This window comes from Sinocyclocheilus rhinocerous, unplaced genomic scaffold, assembly GCF_001515625.1.
Source record: "Sinocyclocheilus rhinocerous isolate Xijiao unplaced genomic scaffold, SAMN03320098_v1.1 scaffold1338, whole genome shotgun sequence".
Classification (NCBI taxonomy): Eukaryota; Metazoa; Chordata; class Actinopteri; order Cypriniformes; family Cyprinidae; genus Sinocyclocheilus; species Sinocyclocheilus rhinocerous.
The window spans coordinates 42,777-64,663 of record NW_015632722.1 but is presented as its reverse complement, the minus strand read 5'-3'; the positions used below and the strand labels follow the sequence as shown (position 1 = coordinate 64,663).

The 21,887-nt window shown below is 36.2% G+C and overlaps 1 protein-coding gene across 1 annotated transcript in view; it reads right to left on the bottom strand.

Moving 5' to 3' along the window:
* LOC107742859 (CUB and sushi domain-containing protein 3-like) overlaps positions 1-21,887 on the bottom strand; it is a gene marked incomplete at its 5' end in the record, with an annotated part of 265,370 nt that overhangs the window by 227,927 nt on the left and 15,556 nt on the right. The window contains one exon of the mRNA XM_016555932.1: positions 8,230-8,437. Within this exon, the coding sequence (XP_016411418.1) occupies positions 8,230-8,437 (208 nt within the window). The remainder of the gene's footprint in view (positions 1-8,229; positions 8,438-21,887) is intronic.

The following is a 21,887-nucleotide window of genomic DNA, read 5'->3' as shown; positions in this document are numbered from 1 at the left end:
TTTGTTTATATGAAGAGATTTATTTTATTTGTGTTACTTATTTATTTGATTTGGGGCTTGTTTTAAATTTCAATTTAGTTTTGTTATTTACATTTACATTATATTTCAATTTTGTTATTTAGCAGATGCTTTTATCCAAAGTGACTTACAAATGAGGACAAAACCAACAAAAGAGCAATAATATGCAAGTGCTATATTAGTATATTATTCTATTTCACAAAGAAACGTGCAGAATTTTGTCCAAGCAATAATAAAAGGACACATTTAATTTATAATTTGTCTTAAATCTCATTTTGTTAAAAAAAATTGTGAATCGAATTGAATCGTGAAATCAAAATCGTGAATCGAATCGTGAGTTGAGTGAATCGTTACATCCCTACTTCGTAGACATTCTTAATCTCTTATTAACTCCATTCTGCTGTCTGTTGTTCTGTTGTCGGTGTTTCTTTGTCTGAATATGGCACTTATCACATGCTGTGTGGTATCGGTGTTTGGTATCGGGGCATTTTAACGAGTATGAGTATGAGTATAGGAGCTCAGTATCGGGCCCGATACCGATACCAGTAACAAAAATATTAAGCAGCTCAAATGTTTTCAACACTGATAATAATAATAAATGTCGAGCACCAAAACAGCATATTAGAATGATTTCTGAAGGATCGTGTGACACTGAAGACTGTAGTAATGATGCTGAAAATTCAGCCTGGTCATCACAGTAATAAAATACATTTTTAAATATATTAATATAAAAAACAGTAATTTTCAATTGTAAAAAATATTTCATAATAACACAATTTTATTGTATTTTTAATCAAATAAATGCTGCCTTGGTGAGCATTAAAGACTTCTTTACATTAAAAATCTTACCGACCTCAAACATTTCAACAGTAGTGTAATGTATGTATGCATATAATATCAGTTTTTATCAAGTAAATGATGGCATGACAGTGTATGTTATACAAGTGGTTATGCATCCAATTAAATCCACATAACTGTGTGTACATGCTGAGGGAACCTAAAGTCCATGTATCCCAAGGTCACACCGAAGGCACTTCCTGCTCAGAATGCTGCTTCCGTCCGAGTGCTGTAGATTTCCCAGAAGTGAGCGTTGGTTAGGGTGCCAACAAAATTGATTGGAACGTGGAATGCATAACATTGCTTTCAATTGATGTTCAATTCACTTTAGTCTCCCCCGACCCCCTTGTTGTTATTTAAGCTTTTGGCAAAAAAATGAAGAAAAGCACAAATTATATGAAAAGCACCTTTGTGTGCCAGTCTATTACAAAAGGAAGGGCTTTTCAATGACATATACATGATAATGGATTAAAATGAAAATATCTTAATTTCAAGCTCATATCCTGAAATAAAGCAACATCACAATATCTATATTGCCTCTGATCATGTACATTTATTAAAAACATGCCTCAAGAATTTTAAATAAAACTTAGGAAAGATTTTCGAAAAGACTACTGTAGAGTGTTTCTTAAAAGATTTTTAAAATAGATTTAATCCTGACAGTATGAAAATACTTTCTGCCTTTTCGCTGGGTTGATTATCTGTATCATTTTTCATCATGATTGGGTAACTTTGTATGTGTAGCCTTTAGATGCCAGGTTGCTTTACAAGTTCACAGAATTAAAAGGGCACTGTTAATTATCCTCCTGCTCCTGCCTCTCATCCAAAAACAGAGTAAGCTGGAGGGGTCCTCTGCTGGCATTCAAGCACAGTCTGTGTATGTGTCATGGCTAGACAGAATCAGCAGCCGTTTTCACATTCACAAATCTGAGCAATGGATTTCAATGTGGTAAAATTAAACGGTGTGCTGCATTCTGTAAGTATTACTATACAAGCCAAAATGTTGATGTAGAGCTTTCAGGCGTTCCAAATTTCTTTTGCACTTAAAAAAATAAAAAAAATAAAAATAAAACAAAATAAAATAAAATATTAAGCAGCACAATTGTTTTCAACATTGACAATAAGAAATATTACTGTTTATATTATTATATTAATTATATTATTATGCAATATAGAATATATTTATTAATATATGTAAATGTTATTTTTACTGTATTTTTGATCAAATAAATACAGCCTTGCTGAGCAAGAGATTTTTTTTGGAAAAAAAAACTTTCTTTTGCCCAAAGTTAAGTTTTGAGTTATGTTTTGCCTAAAGTGCAGTTTTGTAAGCCAGACTTTTGACTTCCAGCTATTTTATTTTTATTTTTATGAATCAATAATGTACATACAGTTAGATGTATGAGAATGCTAACAGATAGCTTTCCATTACATCTTTCCACTTCTCAATAGCTTCCTTTGCTATATGCTAAACAACCAGGTTACATCATGAAGGTTGTGTTTTTCTAAAATTCTCTGCATACTCATCCGTCAAGGTACTGTATGATATTCAACAAACAACATCATCTTGGTACAAACACGTTAAGGCAAACTAGCCTTCACCTCACAAACACAATCTTCCAATGCTCAAATAACCTGCGCTTCAGATAAATAAACCACGAGTTATCACACACGCTCTACAACGCTCTAAAACACGGCCCGGAGAATGAAAAGGAAGCATCTGCGGCATTGAATTATCATGACTACAATGCACTGGACTCCCATAGTGCAGTAAACAGTAAGCGAGGTTGCCTTGCCCTTTTTAAACATGGTCAATACACTGCCTTCCAGTGAGTGATGGTAAGGGACAAAAGTGATCTAATCCAATCATCTCCAATAGAAGTAGAGGATAAATTGTGATGGGAGGTAATGAGCAGTTGTCTGGAGTTAATCCCACTGTCTCCCCGGTGAGAAATGGCTCGTTCCTCTTCCGTCCCGTGAAGAACTGAGACATTTCAGGCCTTGATTTGAATGGCTGTGTGAGACATCTATTTCCGTACAGGAGTCATTTGTTGGGCCACAATTTTTTTTTATTACTTTAAGCCCTGAGATGTAGCACTTCTAAAATTGTACTTTGGCAGATACAGCAAATAAAACTTTAAGGGAAAGGATACAATGCTACAACACGTTTATGGCAGCCGAGCTGTCACATTCTGGTTTCAATCACATCTGCTCTCACAACAACACTGGATCTAATCACCCACATTGCATTCTGACGACTTTCTGAGATGCTGACAGGCCAAACAAGCTCACAGACCAAGAGCTGCTGGAGATATCTGTACTCCAGCCACATTGCAGCTGTCAGAACAGCATCATAAGCCAGGCAGCAGACTGTGGCCCTCTTAAAGAGCCGGGTGACGGATCCAGAGGAGGAATGACGATGCAGCTATCAGTGGAAGCTCAGGGGAACTTAAATCAGAGGGAAATGAATTGAGAGGGGAGAAGTAGACTGGTAAAGTGAGCAGCACACACCTTAATGCCTGCAATGGTTCAACACTTCAAAGGGATGAGCAATTGTAAGCCATCAGATATAAAGCAGTGGGGTCCAAAAGTCTGTGAGTGAAAATATAGAGTTCAAAATCTAATTTAAATTAGGAAATAAACAAAAAGTTTTATTATTTAAAAGTAAATAAAACAAATAAATGACCTAAAATAAATGAGAACTATACACAATTCCGAAAGCTAAGAAATTTGTCACCTTTTCACTGAAATTGTTATAATAATAATAATAATAATAATTATTATTATTATTATTTCTACAATAATAATTTTCCAATTCAAGTTGTTACTCAAATTGTTATATTAACAATAATAAAATTAATAATATTAATAATTGTTTCCACGATTTAATAAAATAAAATAAAATAAAAACATAAAATTAAATTAAATTAACTCATTTTAAAATTGGGAAATAAATCAAATGTTTAAAGATCTAAAAAAGCCTTATTACATAAAATGAGCAAGAACTATATGTTAATATGTCAGAAATATGTCAATTATTCAAATGAAATTTTCACTCAAATTTTGTTAAAGCTGCAGTCCGTGAGTTTTGCCTCTTTGTCGCCATCTCTCTTTGAAAACCTGGAATTGCAGCATTGTGCGGAATTATCTAGCTTGCGTGGGTTGTGAGTTGGCACAGCTCCAGCGCGGATGAATCTAATGTTTTGAGGGGTATGTGTGGCAGTCAGTCACCGCACCGGTGAGGATATTTACTGTACTTCGCAATCACAGATTCTAGCCTATGTCTTGGAATATATGACCCAAATAAGAATTTTCACCGTATATTGCCATCTGAACAAGTAAGTAACAAGTTTGCCACATTTGTTCTCACCAACTGAGGAAAAAAGCATTGCAATAAATCGTGCTACCAATGGTGATTTAATCTAAAGATCGGTTAGCTCATATCACATCAAACCATTCAAATTATTAGTGTGTAGATTTCAATTTCTGCACAGTCTTATCTAATTGTCATACTCTTCGAATTTCATATTAAGAAATTATTTTAACCCAAGAAGCAAATTATGCTTCCTTCGAACTGGATTTCTTAAAAATACAAATCTTTGTAATCCCATTCTATCTGTAATCAGAAGCACATTTATAACTGGAATATAATTTAATTTCATTCACATGTGTTTCATAAACACAATCCTTGCTGGATTACAATCCGCCATCAAAATTATACATTTAATTATTCTAGCTGCTGTGAGAAAAGGCTATAAACGATCCGCCACCTAGCAGGATCCTCACATGCGATAAAACCTACCCGTACCACTCAAATTAGAAAACATTATTATAAGCTAACTGTTGTGAATCGGGCTAAAATAAGGCGATAGTTTTGAACACTGTCTGGTTATGTACTTGCTCAAATATTGATTTCGGATCATTTTTAACCAAAAAAAGTTACGGACTGCAACTTTAATAATAATATCACACTTGACATCATTTTTTTCTTTGCTGTTACTTGCAAAGATTAAAATGAAGAATTAAACCCTTCATATTCATGCAAAAATAGCAAATGCCTCCCTTTCTAATTATCATACACCATTTACAACAGGGGTGCCCAAACTCGGTCCTGGAGGGCCGATGTCCTAGAGTTTCCTAGAGCAGAGTTTAGCTCCAGCTTGCCTCAACACACCTGCCTTTAAGTTTCTAGTATGCCTAGTAAGAGCTTGATTAGCTGGTTCAGGTGTGTTTAATTGGGGTTGGAGCTAAAGTCTTCAGGACACCGGCCCTCCAGGACCGAGTTTGGACACCCCTGATTTACAACATCATTAATTGACAATTAGCTGCAAATAATTCCATGAAATGCGACAGTAACTGTTGGTGTAATTTACTAACGTTTGCATTAGCCAGAATAAAAATGAAGCATTTTAGTTGTAACCTCATATAATCATTATCATTTCAATTTCCAGCACAGCTACCCTTAACCTGCTTGAACTCTGAGCTCCGGGGGCATCATGGGCGCTGGCAGGGCGACCTGCCCAAAATGCAGATATACTTTGAGCAGAAAACATTTCAGTAAACAAGCTGCTCAATCAGAGAGCACTAAGACTGCAGCACAGAGAATGAAGCTCATCCTTTATTAAAGATATCAATTATGCGTCACTGGAGCACACCGAACTACCTGTGGTGCTTTATTCAGGAGTTTCCAATGTCTCCTGGCTTTGACTAATCCAATAAGAGGTAATCATTGAAAGGCGGTGACCCAGAAGCACGTGAGAGAGATGTCAGGACACTCTGTAAACGACAGGCTAGATCTGTGATGAGGTGAGAAAATTTTAAACAAATTAAGCGTGGTCCACTGCTGCACACGTGCCACAGTATCGATACAGGGACAGCTGTATCGATACTCATATCGTCAAATCTCTGTGACGATACATCGTCGTATCGATATTTTGAACACAGCACTAGTGAGGGGTGGCGTCACCTAATCCAAATTCACAAAAAAAGGTCGGGCAAGCACAAGTTTGCAAAACAAATTAATTATACACAAGACAGATTAATGCGCAGTAAAACTAATGCCAGATATGATTAAGTGATGAGGCAGGTTTATCTGTTGATCTAGTCTCGGATGAATGATCAGTGCAAACACGGGGCAGTGAAGCTTGTTGCGTTCACATCTACATGTATCAGCAGCTCCCTCAGATGTCCGCTGTGCTTTGTTTATGCAGCAATCAGCATTGGAGAAGGACCGGCTCATCTACATAACATGCATATTCAAATCAGGCTCTCTGGCTCACTTTAAAAATCCTCTTTGACATCCCCTCGCTTGCCGCAAAGAGACTGTCTTGAATAAATCACTGTAAACAATGTGTTAACACGTCGCCGCTGCATGCCTGAAACCATTATGTACCCCCGACCACTTGCTTCACATCATAGGAAATCTTACGAGCATTTAATGGAACTTCTAGGGTTGCCAACTTCCGCAGAGGAGAGTTAGGGATACTCTAGCTGTCTTTTTAGGATGATATGGATTTCTTTACACCAGATTTGAGTTTTAGGTAAACTCTTGATGGCAGATAACAAATGAGTACAGGGTACACTAAAACAAAATGCTACAAAGTCACAGGGCCTGCAGCAAAAATAGTCACTGCATGACTGAGTTAAGTGCTAAATGTATTTGAGATGCTTGACTTTGGTTTACTGATATGCAACTTTTTTTTTTTTTTATAAATAATTTTAGTGTGATAAAGTGTCACATGCTATTACACACACATCAATTACATTAGCTTTTAACTAGATAAATTATAACTCCAGGGAAAAATGATTGTACATTTATATTTTAAGATGAAAAGACCTAAACTTAAAAGTGCTTTGTATTTTAGACCTTTTAATGAACAAACCCAGTGAAGAATGCGCACCAATGATACACATAAAAAACATGGAAGGACATTTCCAGCTCAGAGTAAAAATTTTAATCTCAATAAAATGTATTTAATTTATTTTTTTTAATTGCCACTTTAAATCCCACAAATGTGCCTTGATATCTCAGAGTAAGATTTTATGTCTGACAATGTGTTATTGTTAACTAAAACTATAAAAAATTTGGTAAATGAAATAAGGCTGAAAAAAAAATGTAATTAAAAAGTTAGAAATAAAATGTTACTTTGGCAATGAACTGAAATAAATTTAAATTGAAGTACTAAAAATCCCTAAAACTACAATAATTTATGAATGCTATATCAATATATACACACACACACACACACACACACACACATATATACAGTATATACTGTATATAACAAATAATAAAAATCACAAAAGCACAAGACACAATTCCTAAAACTTAAATCTAAAATTAAAATAAAAACTGAAAACATAAAAATAAAAGATAATTCCATATATTATTAAATACTACACTAAAATATAAATAACAATAAAGTAACACTGATTTCTTAAATTTGACTCACAATTAACTTTTATATTTTTTACTCTGAGGCTTACAAAAGAAACTGACAGAGAGTTTACAGACTGTCTAATTTAAAGTTAGCTATGTAGCTGTTTGGGTGGAAGATGTTATAATATGGAATAAACTGAGCTTCATGTGGATTTAATATGGGACTATATTCTGTTCCCTTAAGTATGTGACGATTCAGTATCACACGGGGCAGTTGGCACTCCTAAAAACAGCAACATTTGAGCACTCCATGCAGCCCTATATGACACTGACTGATATAAAAGCCATACTTTCCAAATGAGATGTAATTAAAAACTTGGCTTGAGTTCAATTTATAATGTTAAAGTGAAGAGGAAGGGCATTTCAGGCGATCGATACTCATGTTCATTTCCTTTAAGAGCTGCATGCAGCACAAGCACGCAATGGATTTTTCCCTTTTAACAAATGTAGCACAGCGTACGAAGAAGAAAACAAAACAAAAAAAACTTTTAAGATTACCCATCTTTTACCCATCATCACCAGGGTAGACACGGTTGGAAGGAGTGAATCATTAGCCCAATTTAAGCCCAATCAATAAGCAGCAGAGGTGAAATATTATGATGATATAAACATTAGAAAACATTAGACGCTTCCATTATGACTAACAATTACATCCTTAAGGTTTAGCTGGAAACAACATATGATGCACAGGCACGGCAACAACACTAAATGAGGAAACGCTTGCTGTTAAAACATGCAAGATTACATTTAAATCATAGACTCGTAGGATAACACACAGTTACAAAGGTGAGATCACGGATGGGGGCGATGGCTCATTTAAGATGTCCATGGGATTAGGCAAAGATTCGACAAGAAGCTGCTACCGTTATCACCAAAACGCCACAAGACAGATGAGCATGGGAATAAACACCGGTGGGCAAGGCATTTGGACTCACCATATTGTTGGTGGCTCGGACCCCTCGACCTCCAAGTAATCGTACTTTTCCTCCGTCTGGAAGTCTGTAAAAATGATGGAGATGGTGTCTCCGGGATCAGCAAGTATGGTCCACGTACAGTCCGCACTATTGTAATATTCACTCGGGAAATTGGGACTCGTAATGATGCCACTTGAACCCCTCAGAGTATCACCACATGTGTCCTCAGCTGTCAACCAAACACGAAAAGACTTGTGTTAGGAATCGGCCTTTAATTTCTAGACATACTTATACAGTAGAAAATGACAGCTGAACCTTTTGGACTAAATCGAGGGCACTTTTCACATTTGTACACCAAATTGTTGCATGTATTTTGTTGCCAATTCACATTGAGGATTTTTACAGCCCATTGTTGGGAGCTAAAAATAGCTTTATGGTGAGTTTGTTCATTAATGAGGGTATGAGAGAGAAGCCATGGCTATCTGGCGGTGCCGTTCATTAATCGGGCACACACTAGTTTAAAATAGACTCACTTTAAGGCTGTCCCATGATTCCTTTTATCGTGTTTTAGTGAGGCAGTGGCTCTTGCGGGTGCTTCTGAAGCTTTGGCTCTCTCGTTTAGTTTTGTAAATGGATTCTGTCATGACAAGGTTTTCAGAAAAACAAGGTCCCAGCTGCATTTCCAAATAGACTCAGAGCTCATCTCTGGTCCCTTCTGCTAGTAGGTGTCCAATTAAATTTGAGTGCGATCTTTTTGAATTTACCAATTGCAAATTGTAATTTTGCCTTTGGAAATCGAGTTGCAAATAGAACTATGTACAGATAAAGACACATGGACTAGTCTGTGCAAACATGATAAATTATATAGAAATAATTTATACAAACAAGCATCCACTCATATGTACGTACAGTCATGGCACAGAGCCATGTGAACGTACATATAGTGTGTACATAAATATGTAGAAAGCGATGCTCCGATGTGGAGAATCACTTTTACCTGGGATTGCAACATTGTAAAGGTGCAAAAATTGTTGGCAACAAGAAGAGTTACATTGAAACAATTACGAGAGACGCATTGACATGTCCGGGAAGGAAGCCATGTCGATGCGCACAAACGCATACATTTACATACATTAAATGTTGAGAACGTTCATACACGACATGCATTCACAGGCAGAAATACGCAAGAGCACATGCACTCAGAAAGACTAATGGAAATCTTGATATCGCCTATATAGCTAATGTTTAGCAATCAACTACCTTTGGAACACGGCTGTCTGCAATACTGCATTCTAATTGGACAATCATGGAATTCAGCAGTCAGATATTTTCTTAATATTCACTGTCATCTGTGGTAACGGATATCATTGAATTTCATTCAATTACTTTGCATCTCAATTATCAATTGTAGTGAAAATGATCTTGGTAAACGTATGTATTAATATCACTGTAAGACTGTTATCGGCATGACCTTTTCTTTCGTGAAACAGTAAAGGAGATATTTAGGAGAATGTTCAAGCTGCTTTTTGTCCATAGAATAAAAGTGGATGAGGACCAGGGACCATCATTCACTTCCATTGTTTACAAAAGAGCAGTTTGAACATTTTTCTAATTATGTCTTTTTGTGTTTGAAGCAAGAAAGTAAGTCGGTCAGGTAAAACTTTAGTATAGGGACCAATTATTACTATTAACTAGTTGCTTATTAGCATGCCTGAACGACTGGCTATTTATTAGTACTTATAAAGCACATATTCTGCATGACCATATTCTACATCCCTAATCCTACCCAATACCTAAATTTAACAACTACCTTACTAACAATTAATAAGCAGTAATTAGGCAAACATCGTAGTTAATGGTTTGTTAATAGTGAGAATTGGACCTTAAAATTAAGTGTGGCCATCGGTCACACTTTATTTTAACATCCAATTCTCGCTATTAATTAACTCTTAATTACGACTTTTGTCTCAATAAATGCCTAATTACTGCTTAGTAAGGTAGTTGTTAAATTTAGGTATTGGGTAGGATTAGGGATGTAGAATATGGTCATGCAGAATATGTGCTTTATAAGTACTAATAAACTAATAAGTACAAATATGCTAGAAATATGCATGCTAATAAGCAACTAGTTAATAGTGAGAGTTGGTCCCTGTACTAAAGTGTTACCAGTAAGTCATACAAGTTTGGAATGACACAGAGTGAGTAAATAGTAAAAGAAGTGAGGTAAATAAGCTCTCATTGAACATTAACACCATAATAAACTAAACGAATAAACCTATGAAACAAAAGAAAATGCATGATATGGTTTTAAGGATGAACAAAGGTGTGAGAGAAACAAAAGAGGGAGTCAAAAAATACATGTTTTGTGCATTCGTGCGGTGTTTCAAATGCAAGCTTGTCCTAAAACATTTCTACACTCTGATGGCTAGGAAAAAGTCACGAGACATAAAACCTGAACTACAGTAATATCAATGCTAATGTCAGTAAAAAGCACGCACACACACTTACACACGCACAACTATTAATGTCACTGAGCATGTGATCGACAGCCTCATAAAGATTCCATTACATAAAAGGAACTCAGGAGACAAAACGGACAAAGGTGTGTTTTGGCAAGTGTGAGAGAGTGTATTTCTCTCCTTTGTTTACACTGAATGTGGCTGTATCTCACTTAGATATGTAACGAGAATTTTTTTTTTTTTCACAGCTCGTACACATTTTTATAAAATGTATGCAAATGAAGTTTGACTTAATGCCTGTGTGTAGGTTTAACATTATACTCACCACCAAAGTCATTGTTGAGGTGGTCTTTTGGTGTGTTTCAGAATATGCAAACACTTATAAACCAACAAAAAACCAATTCAGAAAAATCGACTTAAATGATAAAAGAGAAACATGATGGTGTGTGTTTCAATAAATACTAAAGCAGCTTGGCCTTGACATTTGCATTGTAATGTGGAGCGACGGACTGTGGGCTGTGATAAATTCCCAGAGGGAAATATTTGTGTCAGTCATTTGTAAATCAATTCTGCATTTATATGCATCTCCCAGTGTCAAATGTGGATGAGCTAGCACTGCATTTCATACAAACTGGAATAATAATGCAAGAACATATAGAGTCAAAGAGGGGGAAAAAATCTCATTCTACAGTTGTTCTTGGGCAAACAGCCAACATGACCTCCAATCCATATTGTGCTGTTAAAGGCACCTTGAATATAGTTATAAATATGTCAAAATATGGGGTCAATAGTACAGTTGTGATCTATGCATAGCCGGTTCTGTACCACCAATATAAATAAAAATAACTCTCTCCTTTGTCTTCTGTCAGACAATGGCCATGGTCGATACGTTTAGGAGTGCTCAAGTACCAAGTGTGTTTATCAAGATAGACCAAGAATATTTATTTAATTACTAAATGACACAGTTATGTAATGCAATGCATTTTTCTGAAAAACCCTGCATACCTGAATTTATTGTTAAATTTATTGATACCTAAGCAAGAAATATTGCGCTAACCTTTAAAATCTTTTAAAATCTTGAAAATTCTTGCTGAAATGCTAAAAATGCTGAAAAGTCTGATGTGACAAATTTACACAAAAGCGAATAATAATTTAATATTATTACATAAATACAGGGACGTGAACAGACATTTTGAGGGGCAGGGGCTCAAGTGGAAAAAAGGGCACTTCTCATATTTATTTACATTTTTTTCTAAACGAAACGTTAAATATATTAGGGGTGTGCGATATTGACAAAAATATATCTCAATATTTTCTGGGATTTTATCGATAATGATAATTAGTAGGGGTGTAACGATTCACTCGTTTTCTCGATGCATCGATTACAAACCCTGACGATGCATATGCATCGATCTTGAAACATGGATTTTGAATCGTGAATCGTCGATTTTGGACAGTAATCGATTTAAAACGCTAAGAATTGAATGAATCGCGAGTTCCGATCATATGCAGATGTCCGTTCATACTAACGTTACACGACCGAAAGCGCGTGTTATGTGACCATTCATGCAACTGTAGCATCATGCTACATAAGACAATAAATAAGATTTATATTCCGCTTTTACTCAAAACTCACTTTAAACCACCATCTAGTGTTTGTAATAACTTCCGATTGCCGTCTAACAGGGCCGGATTTACCCATAGGCATTCTAGGCACGTGCCTATGTTTGCTCGTCCAGGGGGGGCCCAAACACAATGAAGAGATATATAATATTTTTGTTATACTTTGGGCTATCTACAACAGTAAGAGAACCAAAACCCCAGAAGACATTGAGCAAATAAATATAACAAACAATAGGGTAAAAAATGACAAACTATTTCCATGTTTTCTACCTTTTTTATGTAGGCTATGGAAATCACGCTTTCTTTCTCCCAGTCTCTCTCACAGACGCACACACAGTGCAGACACGCACTCGCGCACACACGCGGAGACGCGAACAGAAACTTCTTGTCAGCGCTGCACCGCGAATTTATCAGTAAAATAGTTTCGCAGCTGAAAAGCTACATGCCATTTCTCAGTAGCGATGTTCATGAAGGAATTTAACTTAAAGATTAAATTCTTTGAATAAGCTGTGAAATGATTGTTGTTTTTTCAGTTATGCTAAAAATTCAGTTGCTGACTTCCCTGCACGTCTTTTTTTTTCACTCAGCCCATCAACTAGACTCCAGACACGGCTCTGAGACAGGACTATGGATTGAAATGCAGGACTGGTATAAAGGCTGATGCTATGATGGCAGACACAGACACAAACATGTTAGCAAATGATCGTTCAGGGGCCCATGGGATGAGATGTGGTGTCAGGAACCTGACACTCTCCTGTCCATCAGCTAAAAACCAGCCTGACTAGACTATATATGTACACACTGCAATGGGCCATTAAGATATACAGTGGGTTCTAAAAGTCTGAGACCAATGAAAATCTGGGATATGTTTTAATAAGTTAATTTAATAACTTCTTTTGCCTTTGACTTTGGTTGAAAAAGCCATTCTTTGTTGCAATATGTCCAATATGACTCCATCACCTGGCCAGATCCATTAAATCACATTCTGTCACAAAGCTTATTTCTTTCATTTTCTGTTTCCATGCAATGGCCTATCTACCCACAGATTGTGTTCTCGGGGGGAAAGCACCTGCCAGCGACTGGAGGTGGAATCTGGGCTTGATGGAGTCTCTGTATAATCCATGTGATGTGACAGTTGAGAGGGGTGGAATATGGTGATTGAACTGCACAGAGCCACGCTGGGGGCTTTGGTCTAATCCAGTCATCGAAGAGCAGGAGAAATGAACACATTCTGACTGCAGAACACTCAGCTGAAGAGTGCATTTGTATGTGTATTATTCATGCATGCTCAATGTCAAATGCAAATAAATTCAAATGGACATGTACTGTATTCATAGGTATGGGTATATTTTACAAGGCAAATTCAGTTTTTATTGCACGAAAAGAAAGGGCAAATAAATAATATGCAACATAAAGTCAGGATTACGACTGACATTCACTTGTCCAATCAGGAAAAGGCAGAAAGTTTGAACATACCTGGTTCTTTTTAATTATTACAATTGTATTACGTGTTGCTGTTGTTGTTATTATAGAACAAACAGTTTATAAAAAATACAGTGTGGCACTGATATATCTCCACAAAATAAATACTATATATAACTTGATCTAAATTTGAAGTGGCAAATTCCAGAAGAACTGGCCGAGGTAAGTCTGCTCTCGGCAGGTTCATGAGCACTGAACGGTCGCTGATACACTGGAGCTCACATCTCCAAAAACGTTGAAGCACATTTTCAAATAGACGTTATCTTTATTAACAAACTGCATATTTGAAGTCTAAACAACTACATTATCGCCTAAAACTCTCAAAACTACATTCTGTGACACAAAAAACGGTATTATTTACAAAATCATAGTGGATTTGGGTATCCGCCATAACACTCGCTGTGAGAAATACCGCAAGCAGAGTGATACAAATGGTGAAATGGTTGCAGTGCTGTTATCACTAGAATATCGCACCTCTGGAAAAGGCTCTCAGCCAATCAGATTTGAGAACCAGAAAGAACTGTTGTATTATAATATAATATAATATAATATAATATAACATAAGATAACATAACATAACATAATATAAAAGTAAGTAAACAAATAATCAATGTATACAGTGTGTGCATGTGATTAAAAACATTAGAGATTATTATATTTCTGAATATATAAACATTTTAAACAACATTATGGTTCATCATAATTTACATTTTATGTTATTCTATATGTCTGATTATTATTTAAAAAAATGTAAATGCTCTATCCTGAAAACAAAAATAACCAGTGTGACAACTGAGACAGCCTCAAAAACATTGACGCTGACAAACAGTCGCATCTGGTCACTCAGTTCTAAAATCACATCTGTGCTGCATTAGGGGCTCCTCGCCCTAAAATCAATCAGTTATACAGCATCCTTACTGACATCTCCGCAGTCCTCCAGAGCCTTCTGTGGTGATAATGTCATATTCTGTTTTCACAAATATTCATATTTGTGTTGACACTTTTTCCTGAGGGTGAGTGACATGATAAATGAGCTGCCGTTGCAAATGTAGTAAGTATGTTTGTGGGAGGGCAAAATAAATGAAGCCAATGCACTGAAAGATATCTTGAAGTTCTGAAGAGAAATGAGAAAACGCTCAGCCTGGTGTGGATTCAGGTGAGTTCTCGTCTTCAGGAATGCGCTAGTCCCTCCATAAAGTCTCTGAGGAGATTTGTAAAATGTCAGTCCTGACAACTTCAACAAATGTGGGCATGCAAACATATTTTCATGCTTTGGAGAACCCAGGAGTCACAAACCCATTTCAACTTTTTGATCTCAACTGCTGTGAGGAGACTTTGGAATGACCACGATGTAATAATAAATGGTACCTGTGTAGAGCTTTGGGAATATAAAAGCATTTGAATTTGAATCCATGTACCTGATAACACTCTTTTTTCTATATTTGGATGTTTCTTCAACTTTATACCTTTTTGGACTTGTGGAATTTTAGAAACTAAACTCTTAAAAAAAAATTCTAACTCTCATTAATGTGTTTCATCCACTAACAATTTCCAGTAATCTATAGGGGTGTTTCTTTAACTTCAGGCACTTTTATGTTCCAAGGATTGATTATTGTTCAAATTAATAGATTCAAAAATGAGTCACCTTATTTATAATCTATATAGATAAATTATATGAAGGTCAAACATATTTATTACTGCTTACTGGGTCTTTATCACTTATTTTTGCTACATTCAAATGCTCTTAAAATATATTTTACTCTTTTCCCAAATGTTCAGTTATTTGCTATAAAAGTCCATCATAAAATATAAATTATTCTATATGATTTATTTGATAATCTAAACAAGAGTGAAACAAACAAATCATTTTAAAAATTACTTTTATTATTGTGAAAATAATCATACATTTAAAAAAAATTATGACCACCCCAAATCGCATTTTTGAGATGAAATATGAGACACAATATATATATATATATATATATATATATATATGTTTTGGGACAGCCTTTCCTGGTTAAATCTATTATATTCTACGTATTTTATTCTGTATATGACACTCACAAGCAACAATGAAGATGGCCATCCAGAATGTCCATTCAAATCACAATCAGCCTTACAGAAAGAAGCTACTGAGGGCATTGATGCAACTGCAGCGGCTAAATTGTCTGCTCTCGAGCTGTTTGATTCATCACTGCTCTGCTTGGGGGATGTAGACTGTGCTCGCACCAACAGGTCATGTCAAAACAAAGCCTAAGATATCAAGAAACCATGAAGTGTTATGATATCAGAGCCCACGGACTTGTGGGCACAAGCACATATGGCTGTTTCTTCAACAACAGAATTTAATTAAACGCAACATATTTCAACTTTTTTCTTTTGGTTATATGAAAGTCACTATTTTGACCTTAATGGGTGGTTCAGACTACACTATTTTTTTGTCGGTTACGACAGCCGCTGTGTCAGATTATGCGATTTTGACTGCTAAAATCATGTCGTTTTGTGAACAAGAAGCTTATCAGACTACACATTGCTACCCGATCATTCATCGCTTGCCGACTTTAACGATGTGCGTGCTGTCATCGATACGGCGGGACTAGACAGAAGGTGCCATGAGCGTAAACAAACAATGGCTAGCAAACAGCGTGTTTTGCTCTGCACTCTCAGAAAAAAAAGGTACAAAAGCTGTCACTGGGGCGGTACCTTTTCAAAAGCTACACTTTTGTACCTTTTAGGTACTAATATGTACACTTTAGGTACTAATATGTATATACCTTTAAGGTACCAATATGGACTCTTTAGGTACAAATGTGTGTCTTTTGAAAAGGTACCGCCTCAGTGACAACTCGTGTACCTTTTTTTCTGAGAGTGTTTCTTGTCGTCAGAAAAGTCCAAAAAAGAAAGAAAACCTGACAGTGGACACAAATCTGGATTGCATAAAGAAGACAGTATGGCTGTCAAAGAGAACTGAGGTAAAATAGTTTTTATTTGACCTTTTTTTACTCTGTTGCGGTAGTCCCTCAAGGAAACCTCATAAATGCAGGAGTATTATTGCCATAGCTCCACAAACATTTCTTCCATTGCGAAATTCCACCTAGCAGGACCCATACCATTGTCTATCTTTCGTTTCAGCATGATTTAAAGCATGTACAAAGGTGCTTCTGTGCTCCTATTGGCCAGTCTCACAGATGTGATGGAACTCATCATGGATGACCGAAAAAAAAATTAAACATGCAAGTCATTCTGTGGCGACATTGAGAAGTGTTGCAGACGTGGCATTGGTTGTCTTCCACTATGACACACTACACAAGATGAAACGACTGAATCTTGCGTCCCAACACCCATTGTCGTTTACGAATCCCCATGACACCCAACGTCAAGCAGTATATATTGGTGTTTTTTTTCCATCAGCTTTGCTTCTCTCATTGTGTATATTGTATTTTTTTGTAACTGTATTCAATAACACTGATTATGTGCTCATGCTGGTCACAAATGCAGCCCAAGTCTATTTTTTAGCTTGAATTTCATGCAGCCTTCTGGGTTTTGTAAGCAAATGACTGGGGTCAAAATGTACTGTTTGTCTCTGAATATATGGAAAACCAAATACGCAAAATATATTCTGGAGCGTAGCTTCTGCTGTGCTGTGTCAGAGGAAACAGCTGACTCATCATGGTACAGTAATTCCTAAATAGAGAAATGACTTAGCTCAGCACAGCAGTTGTGGGTTTCGGGCCAGTCACCGGATGGCTGGCTGGCTTTACAAAAGATCATTGACACTTCAATCACACCATTAAGGAGGTGCTGAAATGGCCTTGAGCTAATCAACAGTGCATGCTCATGTAAAACTGTAATCTTATGATCAATTTAAGTATAATCCTCATGCACTTTATAAATAGTGGTGCTTCAGAATACCTGCTAGGGCAAGGAAGAGGACGTCGCTCGCTATATTTGCTCCTCACACCCACACAGACATGTCATTCAGCCCTGCGGGGAGCTCCGTTCTGAGGCTTGTATTAATTCACTGCACTTAATGTGCGACTGAGCTAAGCATTCAGAGCAATTAGAGCTTGCAGTGTTGTGCAAATTTACTCTCAGGAAGGAAGGACTGTGGGAAGAGACCTTTCAGCGCAAAGGTGTCCTACACACATCAGGACAGCATATCTGATAACTCACTGGTACCCTCCCAATTCTAGACATTTTTGTAAAGCGCAAATTAAACTCCTGACAAGAAATTTCATGCTTGAGCTGCATTTGTCTGCGCAAAGGGTACATTTAAGGAATACTTCACCTAAAAGGAAAATTATATTTTCATTTACTCATGTTGTTGCAAACCCGTATGACGTTCATTCTTCTGTTGAGCACAAAAGTGGAAAAACTGCACTTTTCAAGCATTCACAATGACTGAGGATTGAGGCTTTCAAGTTTTTTTCACCCCTCAAAAGGTTTCAAACACATAAAAGTACCATTAAAAGTGGACAATATGAGTTATTTTCAAAGACTTCTAAGGCCATACAATAGCTTTGTGTGAAAAACAAACGAAAATTTAAAACATCTGACTTAGCTCTGCAAATCATTTAGACCAGTTGTGTAAACGGGATCAACAAATTAATGAAAAAGATTCAACTCAAAAGAAAGATTCATTCATGAAACAGGCATCACTACTTCGCTCATGAACATGGCAGGGTCAGACGTTTAAATTGATGTGGAATATTTTCAATGAAATATTTGGATAAATGCATCTGTTAAATGAATAAAATGTAAATATTTTGTCAATATTTGTCAGCAGTTTTTCAATGAATCAGTGGATGCAGTTCATAAAACTAGCCTAAATGATTTGTTCATCTCACTGACTCTTGTTGCAGTGGTTAACAGCTCACCGGAGAAGAAGATCTTTAATGAATAAGGAGTTACATTTCAAGTTTGTTGCTCAAACAAAACAAATCATATGACTTCAGAAGACTAAATATACACAATACTATTTAAAAAAAAATACTGTGTAGAAACATTTTTCACTAAATTGCTAGTAAATTTCACAATTAATTACATGGAAATGGCAAGTACCATTGAATTAAATGTGAAAATTTGGTAACACATTAGAATAGGGAACACATATTCACTATTAACTAAGAGTTTTCCCTGAACAAACTGCTAATTTGCTGCTTATTAATAGGTAGTTGTTAAGTTTAGGTATGGGTGGATTAAGGGATCTAAAATACGGTCATGCAGAATAAGGCATTAATATGTGCTTTATAAGTACTAATAAACAGTCAATATGCTAGTAATATGCATGCTAATAAGTAACTAATTAATAGCGTTGGTCCTTAAAATAAAGTGTTACTGAAATTTTAAAGTAGAAAGACTGAAATAGTATTTTTGTGTAAATCACATTCCAATGAGCTTTATTTACAACCTTGACACCACATTTGATTCTGTAATGATGCATCTGCATCGTTTTCAAAAAATGTTTTTGCTTTCAGAAGAAGGTAAGTCTGGTTTGGGAAAAAACATGAGTGTGAGTAAATGATCATTCACAGAATTTCATTTCTGGGTGAACTTTTCCATAAAGCACATCCCTTTTCTTACACATCACTTTTCTTAACCAGGAATTAACAGGTTTGGAGCTGGAAAGCTTTAACCGATCTTCAATTCAAAAACACTGGAAATCCTGATCCTGCTACAACAGCTGTTAATTAGCACACTTAATTACAAGCTTAGCCCTGTCTGACAGGAATGTGATCCATCCCGCGCTAAAGTAATTAAATGATACAGCAACGATTCACTGGTGCCTCCTGGACTGTGGAGAGAAGCCAATGTTAAAAAGCTTCCCTTTTCTGGAAGCTTTGCATTTAGTCTGTTCATTATTCTCTTGCAGAGCAGTGAAGGAATGACATATTTAGAAAAAATTTGATTCAAATAAAACTGCTTGGAAAATGCTGCATCATTCTAATAATGAAACACTTCTAACACACAGCCCTTTTGTGAAGTACTTCAAAATGACCGGCTATTAAATTGCCTGTTGCTATTAAGGTCAGTCTATAAAATTATATGACAGCTTTTGATGTCTATAACAACGGACTGAGTATCGAATATCATTGCCATCCAGACGAGACCACATTATAAGTCTATTTCCCAACAAGACACAAAATGGACACTAAGCCACAGCCACCTACGATCGGAAACTAAATTGATTGTTGGGTAATCCATCACGGCCCATTTAACAGCTAACTATCCACATTCGCTCATTATGACTGCAGATTCAATGGTCTTTAGTCAATAGATCTCCATAATAATGTTCTTCATTCCGCAAGAGAGTTGAGAATGAATCTTTAAAAAGAGTTGCAGGAATTCGATATACATTTTTGATGACAATAGAAGGGGGAAACAAAATCTCTCTCTACTCTTGAATCTGTTTCAGCATAAGTGGCTTTCATTGAAACTACTTACTGGAAAATCCCACAAATATGGTGTCATAATCTAATCATGCCTAACCAGCCATTTATCCTGCCATGATCCTGCACATCGCCTGAGATACGCAGAAGTGGGACGGATGCAGGTTGGACCATTGAAAGGTCACTGCACTGACTTGGAGGGTAATGAGGCACAAGGAAATGGGGGCAGCCAAGAATTTTCATTCCCCAAAAGACACATGCTAGATAGTTACATGTGGATGCACCACACACAGGACCTTGAATTTGACACGAGGCTTCTTTGACCCCATTAGACCACTATGTGTGAATCATCAGCCACTCGCGCGCTCACAGACAGAAACACACACACATAATGGATACAAACATGAGATTATTCTTAAGCAATCACACAAGCAAGAGTGCACAGCACATGGCCGCAAGCCATTGGAATACTGAACGTTTGACCCAATATGTGGGATGTGTAAGGTTTTATACAATTCTACAAGTGATAAAAGTTAAAAGCAAAAGATTTATACCATATATAACCATTTATGTTTCTGAAAGAAGCCTCTTATGTTCATGAAGGCTGTATTTTTTTTATCAAAAATACAGTAAAAACAGTAATAGTGTGAAATATTATTACAATTTAGTGTCACATTATCCTTCACAAAAGAAGACGTCGATAAAGAAGATACATAATATAAAAAGACATGAACTAAAATGCTATTTTCGCTCTATTTTCACTTATTTTTCAATTCTAGAAAGTTTCTAGAAAGCATCTTTATGCATTATTGTGATAGTACTGCAAGTGGCCACTCACTCACTGACCATGGAGGACATGAGTGAGTCAATAATAGTGAATCAAACAAATCATCAATTGCATTGCTTCAAATGTGGCCACAAACTACCTCATCATTACTGAAGGCCTCACAGGCCAGTCTTGCTCCCAGCTGCCACCGAGAGTCACCTTCACCCTCTCAGTCTTCTCCAAGCACTATGAATCAGTGCAAATTATATATGCATGCAGTTGATTCTGTACTGCTGCTTGCTAATCTTGTTATTTGAGTGCCCTTGATGTGAGGGTATTGACAAAGTGTAAAGCTTGTTATTGGATTTCAGATTTTTTCCCCCCTCCTCTCTCATTCCCTCTCGTTCCACCTGCGATTCTTTGTTTGTATTGAGACTGGCTTCCTTGTTGAATCCCGGAATGCAACCTTGTAAAATAAATTTGAGACTTTTAGGACATTTATCGACCTCCAATCTTTGTTTGTGCCAGCAGTCATTACGACTGGTGTATCAGTCCAAATATGCATTAGATTAATGGTGTAGATAAGTTAGATACAACAGCAGCTCTTGATGAGGGTGTGGTGCTGTCAGAATGCAAATGGCTGTGTGTATGTGTGTGCCAGTTTTACTATACTTTCAGGTCAAATTTGCCCAGAGAAGTGAGCCAAATAAGACAAAACCTTTTCTGGAGGACATTTGGGATATCCTAGTTTTGCAAAAATGTAAAATTCTAAAACAATAAATAAAATAATAGGAATTTAATAAAATAATAAAACTGCAGATACATTGCATAAAAAAATTAAATCAATGGTTAATATAATTTGTATAATATTGCAATAATTTTTTTACCTTGACCTGCAAGACATTCAGCTGCCCTGGATTTCTTTTTTTTTTATAAAACAATTGAATTTGTTTTTTCCCC